Source organism: Dreissena polymorpha, chromosome 2, assembly GCF_020536995.1.
Source record: "Dreissena polymorpha isolate Duluth1 chromosome 2, UMN_Dpol_1.0, whole genome shotgun sequence".
NCBI lineage: Eukaryota > Metazoa > Mollusca > Bivalvia > Myida > Dreissenidae > Dreissena > Dreissena polymorpha.
The window spans coordinates 118,396,612-118,408,138 of record NC_068356.1 but is presented as its reverse complement, the minus strand read 5'-3'; the positions used below and the strand labels follow the sequence as shown (position 1 = coordinate 118,408,138).

At 36.9% G+C, this 11,527-nt stretch overlaps 3 protein-coding genes across 3 annotated transcripts in view; 1 reads left to right on the top strand and 2 right to left on the bottom strand.

Moving 5' to 3' along the window:
• Window positions 1–11,527, bottom strand: part of LOC127868686 (G protein-activated inward rectifier potassium channel 3-like) — a 318,245-nt gene that overhangs the window by 7,224 nt on the left and 299,494 nt on the right. The window lies entirely within an intron of this gene.
• Window positions 1–11,527, bottom strand: part of LOC127868700 (WD repeat domain phosphoinositide-interacting protein 4-like) — a 379,045-nt gene that overhangs the window by 107,023 nt on the left and 260,495 nt on the right. The window lies entirely within an intron of this gene.
• Window positions 3,016–11,527, top strand: part of LOC127868718 (zinc finger SWIM domain-containing protein 8-like) — a 60,882-nt gene continuing 52,370 nt past the window's right edge. The window contains exon 1 of the mRNA XM_052410726.1: window positions 3,016–3,481. Within this exon, the coding sequence (XP_052266686.1) occupies window positions 3,301–3,481 (181 nt within the window). The 5' untranslated portion in view covers window positions 3,016–3,300. The remainder of the gene's footprint in view (window positions 3,482–11,527) is intronic.

Genomic DNA, 11,527 nt, shown 5'->3' with positions numbered 1-11,527 from the left:
AACTTAAGAGGTATTTTTAGATGACGTCATAATGCTATGACCATCGCTTTCACATCGTGGTTCATGTGTTTATATGCTACTCAAAATCTTTATCCAGATAACGTAAATTGAAGAAAAATCAAATACAAAAAAACACGATATTAACTATTTTAAATAATAAAATCATTGCATATTTACCACAATTAAATATAAAAAAATCATTTAACTGTGATTACACGCATACAATTGCTACTCTTAGAGGTCTTTTACGAGGAACATTTACCGGGGAAGATAAAAATGTGGGATAATTTCATACGTGTTCGCTTAAACTAACGAGCAAGGCATGGTATTGTAATGCGCATTTGATGGGGGGGGGGGGGGGGGTAGAGGGTTAGGGTAAGGGTTAGCGTTAGGGTTAGGGGTCGGGTTTGGGTTAGGGTTAGCCCATATCTTAACCCTAACCCGACCCTAACCCTAACCCTAACCTAACCATAACCCAGGGTTATCTCCCCTATACCATGCCTCGCTCGTTGTAATTGTCATCTTCTCGATTTTTTCGCGTTTTTTATGAAACGGGTTTGAGTAGTTTGATTATCAAGCATCAATAGAGCCAAGGGCCTCCTCTGTATGCCTGATTTGCTTTCAAAAACGTCACCATGCCAAAACTTTATATATAAAGAGCCTCACGTTTCGAAATGGGTTGTGACTATATGTTTCTGTACAGTTGTGGATTAATTAATCTTCGTTGAATCGCACTACATTGTCCGATTTTTTAAATAATGTGAAATATGTTGGAAAAAGAAACACCACTCACCCTGAAGCATTATCCGTGAAATTTTAAAACACCCGGTCCTTAGCGCCACTTCGAAAATAGCATTGGCTCATGTATTAATGCATCGCAAAAAGAGAGGTGGCGCCCGTGATTAGCGGTCGTAATAATTGTCAGTAAATAATGGATTATAATTAACATTCCTATATCAACAAAGGACACTTCTGTTATAAAAATAAATAGGAATAATGGCACTCCAAAAACATGAGCACTTGACCGTTTACCGAAACACTGAATGTTAAAAAGCACACCTTTCGGAAAGTTCAACAGCTCGTCTGGGACATTGAGGTTTACAACACTTGATTAAAAATCATGTTGTTAAACTAATATTTTAAGAGCCTTGACAAATAAAATTTACATGTTGTGTTTAAACAAAAATCGAGATAGTGTACCAATGGGCCAAACAGTAAGAAAATTTAAGTGCTAGAATCATATGGCCGAAGCGGAGGCATACAGAGAGATTGATCAATAGAAAATTATACATGCTTTACCAAAATAGAGCGTATATGGGCTATCCATGTGTGACGCACTTGAGTCCCATATTGCATGTATATTATGCTTCCCAAATGTAACGCATAGGAACCACGATTTGCACTCCCAGTCTTGTTTTCCCATATGGGCAAATATGTTGATATGCATGTGGGACCGATAGGAACCCATACAGATTGCTAGCTGTGGATATGGCATAAAAGACCAGAAGATTTAATATATGCATCGCCTGATAATAATAAATCAGTATATGATATATTACGTCATAATATATCAATACAGACACCGGAATAAATGCAATAAACATGTAAAAAGCCACACACACTTTATGCTATTTTATTTATCATCACAATGCATTTATAAAATCGCCAAATTATCAAAAAGTTAATTCCAGAAGATCTTCCAATTTACCTTGCTGTTTGTTTTCGTTTACTTGTCTGTGTGACGTTGAATACGACACTGAATTATTAGTGTAGAGTTGTGCAATACAAACATTAATGACGTTTGTTATGCAAATTTGACTATATATAAACATTCTGTCAATTGGCTTTATTTACACAAAGTGAACCTTCAGCTGCACAGTTCGAGTCAAGCATATTTTATTTCAATAGAGGTTACTTTACAACAGATAACATAACCTCTAGAGAGGTTTTACACTTACTTTCTAGATAGACACAATTGCATAGAGTATCAACATTGTGTATATAAAAAGATACAAAGCGCATTAAAACTGTTTAGAATTACCAACAATTAAAAAGATAAATACCACAGTATGAAATTGGTACGGTAGAAAAAAATCAAATCATTCCTCCATATTGAAAGCTCAATTATATGAAAAGAAGAGCATCCGGCCTTAATAAAACTTTGAAATAAAGAATAAGACTTGAGGTTATTAAATGTAAGCACTGATATCCAGTAAGGAAATCAGTACACTTATTATAATAAAGAGAGGGAATAACCACAGGTGGTAAGCGTTTGGCTATGATATTAATTAGTAAAAACATCATTTGGAATGAAAAATAATCAAATTATAACGAAAAATCACCTTTTGTGAAAAAAAAATAACTATCAAATATATAAATATATACCAAGGTATTCAGCTCAAAATCACCCGAAAACAGAGTGCATCACTTTGAACAGCCATAACTTTATCAATTGTGTAGCGATTGCCATGAACTTGGTCTTATTCAACGGAGAAATGAGTTTCCGTTCTTGAAATGTACATATCTTGTATTATTTTGTGAAAATGCTGGGTCAAATTTTAAGAAATAACACGACACACAACCCGCGTGACCTACTAGTCAGCGATCAGACCCGATTTATGAATGAAATCTTCAGGAGTAACGACACACCTTCGCGTTGGGCCAATGAAATCACTCGTGTGTTTAAAATGTCGGCCAGTTGAACTGCATGTAAACAAAGGTTTCAAACGGCACTGGACACTTAGTTATGGTGCATAATGTAACGGCAAGAACGGTAAGAATGTTTTTCATACGTTTTATTGAATTATGGTACCAAGGTCCATGAACTTTGCAGGGAAAATGCCCTTTACTCCGTGAATATTTCAGTCAGCTAATCACTTGTGGGTATAACGATTATCAAAAAAGTTATCTTCCCCGGCATAGATCCAGAACTCGCATAGCTCCCTTAAATATACCTTCATTTGTTAAGGTGTTTCTGTGTGCTACTTGCGTGCACCTGCTGATAAATACGGACGTGGGCGGAATGTTACGGAAATAAGCGAGTAGGTTTTGTTATTGTTGTCACAGATCGACATGAATTTTCAACAAAGGCCATAATTTTTGCAACATGTTAGCTTTTTACGCGATGTCTTTAAGACAGAAATTCCATCTCGATGGAGCATTGAACTTTTCCTGACGAAACTGATAGGCACAAATAAGGAAATTATCAGAATGTACGCTAATTTTTTATGTCAAAATTGAACGTCTGCTCCGACAAAATTTCGACAGATTGATACACGAAAAACCTTCTGATTGAAAGCAATGGATTTCATGTTCGATTGGGACAACGATGGGGATCGGTTTTCCTTTGATGACAGCGACCGGTTCGAGGAGGAGTCTATGTGTTCCTGGTTGAGTGAAACAGAGAGCTTGAATCAAAACTGGCGTGGATGGAAACGTCAAAATGCTGGACAAGCAAGTCCTCCATTCAGCAAAACTCAAGGTATCAATCAGTTTACAAGCATATATGCCAATTTATCAGTATCCCTTTTTTCAGAAATTCAATTTGTATTCAAACTAAATAAATATGTTCGTTTTTATCCTTTGCAAACTTAAACAAATAAACTGTTTGCCCTGGATGCATTCACCATACTGACCCAAACATTGAAAGAAAAATGCCACATAAACTTAAGTTATCTGATATTATTTATATAACTTTAAATAGAGTAAATCAGGTGCTACATGGAGGCAATACATTACACCATAATAACCATTTTTGGAGGACCAATATTTGAAGATAAGATATCTGTCCAATTGCCTTGAGATAATTTATGCATATAATTGCTTCTTAGCATACGCAATTATTTGGATATGCTTAATATGTTGTACAAATCTGTTTATCCTTTACCTATTGTCCTTTATCTTACTATTCCCTTGTATCGAGCGTCTCCAAATTTTGATCACTTTGTTTACATAAAGAACGAGACTAAAATGATGATGTCACATGCAGGCGCTCCCAGTATTTTGTTTTACTTACATTACTACGCTTGAAAATAAATACAGACACGATGAAAATGAGTAAAAAACAAGTATAATTCCATTTCAAAATCTTACTTCAACATAGCTAAAGAAACTTCAGCGAACAGTTGAACAGTTTATATAGTATTGACAGACCTGTCATGCCAGTCAAACATCATAAAAAGCGAGATATAAACTTATGGCAGCCAGAACTAACTCCAACAGAAATAATCTTAATTTGTTTGGTCCTCTTCATTAAACTTCTGACCCCCGCGCTAGTGTAAACAAACACTTTCATGTATTTGCTTTTTTTTTTAAGAAAATGCTTTCACTTTTTCCTGATACTCAGAAAACATTGCATGAAACAAATCTTTTAATAGTAACACATTTGCAAAAATGTATTTGAATAAATAATGAATATGTGTCCATGTCGTTGGAATGAAGAATTACTGATAAAACAGAAGCTTGATAAATTGTAAACAGAAGTTATAACAAAGTTTAATTTCGTTTCAGTTTGAATGAATGTGTTCAGTGAATCGATTTTTTTGAAGTTTTGTTGGCCTATTGCCTATTGTAATTGAGTCAGGGCCCTTGCTTCACTTTGGGGGATTGGCTTCGGGGCCCTGAAAGGCGGGAATTTCGCGTGGTTTTGCGTTAAAAGGGGAATTTTAGAAGATCTTTCCACCAACCATTCAACACTTAAAATTGACGTATTTTAATGTAATTTAAATAAAATATATTTAATCAAAGGTAAATAGCACAATACCAGCTGGCAACATAGGTATAAAAGTAAAAAAAATGAAAATAAAATTTGGAGGGGGGAATTTTTAGCTGAAATAGAGTATACTATTTTAAGGGGGGAATGGGGCCAAATTTCTGACTCAAAAACGGCCAAACGAGGGCCCTGTGAGTACTCTCCCTATTTGGATGTGATGTCTCCTTACCAGGTAAACAATTCCCATAGTGGACGTTACTGCAGGTGTGTATGGAACTATTGGCTTTGCGTTGTTAAACACGCTGTAAGTAAACAATTTTGACATAGATTTAACTGGAATTTAATATACCTTTGAGGGTGAATCGTTTATTGCTGAATTGTTTGCGTGAATAGAGAAATTATTATGCCCCCCTTCGAAGAAGAGGGGGTATATTTCTTTGCACATGTCGGTTTGTCGGTCGGTCCGTCCACCAGGTGGTTTCCGGATGATAACTCAAGAACGCTTGGGCCTAGGATCATGAAACTTCATAGGTACATTGGTCATGACTCGCAGATGACCCCTATTGATTTTGAGGTTACTAGGTCAAAGGTCAAGGTCTCGGTGACCCGAAAAAGTAAAATGGTTTCCGGATGATAACTCAAGAACGCTTAGGCCTAGGATCATGAAACTTGATAGGTAGATTGATCATGACTCGCAGATGACCCCTATTGATTTTCAGGTCACTAGGTCAAGGTCACAGTGACCTGAAATAGTAAAATGGTTTCCGGATGATAACTCAAGAACGCTTAGGCCTAGGATCATGAAACTTGATAGGTAGATTGATCATGACTGGCAGATGGCCCCTAATGATTTTCAGGTCACTAGGTCAAAGGTCAAGGTCACAGTGACCCGAAATAGTAAAATGGTTTTCGGATGATAACTCAAGAACGCTTATGCCTAGGATCAGGAAACTTCGTAGGTAGATTGATAATGGCTGGCAGATGACCCCTATTGATTGTCAGGTCACTAGGTCAAAGGTCAAGGTCACGGTGACCCGAAATAGTAAAATGGTTTCCGGATGATAACTCAAGAACACTTATGCCTAGGATCATGAAACTTGATAGGTAGATTGATCATGACTCGCAGTTGACCCCTATTGATTTTCAGGTCACTATCAAAGATCAAGGTCCGGTGACCTGAAATAGTAATATGGTTTCCGGATGATAACTCAAGAACGCTAATGGTTACGATCATGAAACTTCATAGGTACATTGATCATGACTCGCAGATGACCCCTATTGATTTTCAGGTCACTAGGTGAAAGGTCAAGTTCACGGTGACCTGTAATAGTAAAATGGTTTCCGGATGATAACTAAGGAACGCTTATTCCTAGGATCATGAAACTTGATAGGTAGATTGATCATGACTGGCAGATGACCCCTATTAATTTTCAGGTCACTAAGTCAAAGGTCAAGGTCACGGTGACCCGAAATAGTACAATGGTTTCCGGATGATAACTCAAGAACGCTTATGACTAGGATCATGAAACTTCATAGGTACATTGATCATGACTGGCAGATGACCCCTATTGATTTTCAGGTCACTGGGTCAAAGGTCAAGGTCACAGTGATAAAAACATACACAATGGCTGTCACTACAATGAAGAGCCCATATGGGGGGCATGCATGTTTTACAAACAGCCCTTGTTTTTACTTGTTTCTCCAACCAATAGATACACATTAATTGGAGGATATATAATAAAATAAACAAATAATTTTTGTAGAGATTCAAATATTGTGCAGTGTGCGAATATCAATTTTGAAACCACAAGCCAGTTCGGGCTACCAGATGGAATTTTTCACTAGCCTGGACCAAATTTTACTATTCCGAACCTCTCAGTCTGGACCCAGCAAATGATGGACATAAAGTATTACAATTTAGTGTTAATTGTCACATGTATTCATTTTTAGTCTGGTGTCATGTGTCACCGCTAATTTCTGTTTTGGTAGTTTCACAGTGTTAAAATGACAGACATAAGAAAAGGTCCACTAGCCAATTGTCTAAAATTTGTTATACCGGTAGTATCCAATATTGCGTGCAAAGTCTTTATATATGTCCCAGCACTTTTGTTAATGGACGTCCGGGCGTAAATTAAGTCCCAAGCCGGCAGTTGTATGTCCTTTTTACAAATGGTGGAAGTGACATGGACGTCCTATAATCCGCATCCTTTTTCTTATGCACGGGACGAACAAATCACAACAGTTAATCTTGTCATTCATTCTGTTAACCACGCTCTGCGCTTAATGGCCATAAAAGCGACATGAGGTAATAGATTACCCACTGATAAGAGATATTAAAGTATCAAATAATAAAGTCACATTACACAGCCATGTATGCTGACACAATTGCAACACAAGAAATTCTCTGGTAACTTTCCAGTCGCCAAACTGAGCTGTTCAGCGTCCAATCGGTAACGAGAATGCGTATAAGGACCGGGTTATCTGGCGATTTTTATTTTTGATTGACGTCAGACTTGAAGTTGGCATTTATCGCAGATTGATTTAAAAGGAATCAAAGTTTTAAAATATATGTAATATCCATCGGTAATTAAATTGTACATGAAAGACGGTGTCGGGTATCATCATCACACCTTTTTCACCCTAAACAATTACATAAATAACAATTGTTCCTTTAATTACTTGTGGCGAGTAATTTGTGAAAACAATACCCGTTACAAATTGTATGCGGTAGCAATTTAATTTCAGTACAAGTATATTTCATCATGTCCATTTATAGAACTGAATTACACAATTTTTCTACAGCCAGGTGATAATATTTATAAGTCCTTTCGTACGCATCTGCACCATTCACTATACATGATGCCATGTAAAACTCGTGAATTACCGGTAATAAGAACGCGTAATTGTTGCTGACAGAGTTTAGTACCACGCATGGAAAGCGTGCGTTTCAATATAGACCATGTGGCTGGGTAGATTTGCATTTTCAATGCATGGTGTCAAAAAAAAATCGTCATTCAAACTCTCTTCATGTCAACATTATCGGGAAGGTGAGGAAGCGCGATACAACGCTAAATAAACGCTAGATATGGTCCAAAAATGGATAAAAATAAAAATTTTTAGCATTTTTTATTTTCAAAAGTTGGAAAAATCACTAGCCCAATTGGGCTAGTACCTAGGGAAATTCAGTAGCCCGAAACAAGATCAACAAGCCCCGGGCTATCATACTAGTGCAATTTCAAACACTGATTGTGTATTTTTAGCCCTGCTGAATTTTTTTTCGGAGGGGATATAGTAATAGTCTCCGTCCGTCTGTCCTTCCTTCTGAAAATTTGTCCAGAGCATAACTCCAAATCTATTCAATGGATTTACTTTAAACTTCAAAAACTAGGAGAAGTGCAGTGACCAAGAACCATTACTCTATCTGCCTTAGTTTTTGAATTATCTCCGCTTTTATATAATTTCAAAGTAAATTATTGTCAAGAGCATATCTCTAAATCTACTGAAGGGATTTACTTGAAACTTAAAATATAAACAGATGGCAAGTAGGAGGAGTGCAGTGACTAAGAACCATAACTCTATCTACCTTAGTAATGGAATTATCTCCCTTTATTTAATTTCAAATTAATTTTTTGTCTGGAGCATATCTCTAAATCTACTGAAGGGATTTACTTGAAACTTAAAATATAAACAGATGGCAAGTAGGAGAAGTGCAGTGACTAAGAACCATAACATTATCTACCTTAGTTTTGAAATTATCTCCTTTATTTAATTTCAAATTAATTTTTTGTCCGGAGCATAACTCTTGATCTACTGAAGGATTTACTTGAAACTTGAAATGTAAACAGATGGCAAGTAGGAGAAGTGCAGTGGCTAAGAACCATAACTTTATCTACCTTAGTTTTGGAATTATCTCCCTTCATTTAATTTCCTAGTAAATTTTTGTCCGGAGCATAACTTTCAATATCTTTAAGGGATTTACTTGAAACTATAAATATAAACAGATGGCAACTAGGAGAAGTGCAGTGAACATAAACCATAACTCTTTCGGACGTAGTTTTTTAATTATCTCCCTTTATTTTTTTGTTATTTTTATTTGTTATTGATATTTATTTATTTATATTGAAGATAGCAACTTGATATTTGGCATGCATGTGTATCTCATGGAGCTGCACATTTTGAGTGGTGAAAGGTCAAGGTCAACCTTCAAGGTCAAAGGTCAAATATATGTTGCGTCAAACTTAAACATTGTCCATAGCTTTTGCAATATTGCAGAAAGCATCTTGATATTTGGCTTGCATGTGTATTTCATGGAGCTGCATATTTTTAGTGGTAAAAGGTCCATATCATCCTTCAAGGTAAAAGGTCAAATATATGGGGGACATAGTGTTTCACAAACACATCTTGTTTTTAGTTGGTTGCGTTAGCGGCCGACTAAATTTACAGAGCATGTTTTGCAAATCAGTATGTGCTTAGCTAGCTTAGCTACGCTAAGAACTCACTATGCTAGGAACGATTACCGCTGCCTGTCTGCACTGCAGACGACAAATGCTTAGGAGCATCTGCTATACTACTGCAGTGGGTGTATTTACCAGCTTGTAAGTCAACATTGGCCAGTCTAGTGTTTATCATTGAAATCTGTACATAGTGGCTGCTTTCAGGGAAAACGGGGCTTAATGCATGTCAAATAAGATTAGCCTGTGCACACTGATGAGCCTGTGCAATGTGCACAAGCTAATCAAGGACAACAGCGAACAACTTCAGTGCCTTCAGGACTTTGATTTCTTTATTTAATTTTATTCTAGTTTTTTATGTTCCCCACCACTATAGTGGGGGACATATTGTTTTTGCCCTGTCTGTTGGTCTGTTTGTGCCAACTTTAACATTTTGCAATAACTTTTGCTATATTGAAGATAGCAACTTCATATTTGGCATGCATGTGTATCTCATGGAGCTGCACATTTTGAGTGGTAAAAGGTCATGGTCATCCTTCAAGGTCAAAGGTCAAAAAAACTAAATCAAAGCGGCGCAGAAGGGGAGATAGTGTTTCTGACAAACACATTTCTTGTTTACTGGAGCTTTTTAGATCCAATGTTTACACTTATCAATATAAAGCATTTAATGTCAAACTTCAATATCTGCCAAAATCTGTGAAAAGGTCCCTTTAAACTGGTTTTGGCGTTTCAGGATGTTCAAAAAACATGTTTACATAATAAGATAACTGTAAATCTGTAAAACTGCTGATTTGATAGTCATATTCACTTATATATAAGGGGTTTTCATAGCTTTTGCTTCCAAATTACAACTATAAAAGTTATGTGTTATTAGCAAAAAAAGAAATATTTCAAAGCAGTTTGGTATGATAAGCTCAACAAGTTCATGATCTGATTTAAAATTCCATGTATGACCTCATTATTATTGGTTGACTGCAACCACATCACACATTTGTTAAAGTGCTGCTTAAAATCCCATATCTTTTAGTTTCAGACATATTTATGCCCCCCTTCGAAGAAGAGGGGTTATATTGCTTTGCACATGTCGTCGGTCTGTCGGTCGGTCCGTCCACCAGGTGGTTTCCGGTTGATAGCTCAAGAAGGCTTGGGCCTAGGATCATGAAACTTCATAGGTACATTGATCATGACCCGCAGATAACCCCTATTGATTTTGAGGTCACTAGGTCAAAGGTCAAGGTTACGGTGACCCGAAATAGTAAAATGGTTTTTGGATGATAACTCGAGAATGCATACGCGGCCAACAGGGCGAACTCTGAACAATATAACTGAAGCAACTGGTCTGTAATCCTAAATCTATAATTATCAGTCCACTGAAACATCATCATTTGAGTAAAATAAAGTGAATCAGTAAAAATATTATCAGAATATGAGATTTTTTTAATATTTTGTATATTAAATATTGTGTTAATGTTTAATTTTGTTGATTAATATAAATATAAGCAGGACAGGGGAGGTAAAACACTATTATATCTTATATACAGGGGAAACAAATGCAATAAGTTTAAATTTCATGTTTAATAAATAGAGGATATTTGTTCATGTCAGTGTGAGATCATTTGTTATTTTTTATGATCACATTTTATTATTATTTTGACAAAACAACACTTACCTGAATACCACAATGGATTCCACCCAAACAATACCCCACGCCCCTACCAGAATCCCTTTCACCCCCCCCCCAACCTCACCCCCCTCAATTTTTGTGGAAACATCAGCCAATAAAATTACCACACCCCCACATTAGACTCTCACCACTCTCATCACCCCCCGAACCCCTACACCCTCCCCACCCCCTCCCCCCCAAAAAAATAAATATTTTTTTAAAACATCTAATACAATGCCACCTCCCCACATTATAACCCCCCTCTCACCCCTACCTTCCCACCACCCCAATTTTTTTTTAAACATCTAATAGCTTACCACAACCCCACATTATACCCCCTCTCACCCCCCACTCCCTACCACCCCACCCCCCCCTCCATTTTTTAAAACATCTAATAATACCCCACCCTACAGTATAACCCCCCTCACTCCCCCCCCCTACCCCCTCAAACTCCCCCCCCCCCCAATTTTTTTTTTAAAAATCATCTAATAAATGACCTACCACACCCACATTAAACCCCCCTCTCAACTCCCCCCTACCCCTTACCCCCCCTTCCCCCAAAAAAAAAGGATTTTTTTTTTAAACATCTAATAAATTACCACACCTCACATTATACCCCCTCTCACCCCCCACCCCCTACCCCCCCCCACCCCCAAAAAAATAATTATATTTTTTAAACATCTAATAAATTACCACACCCCA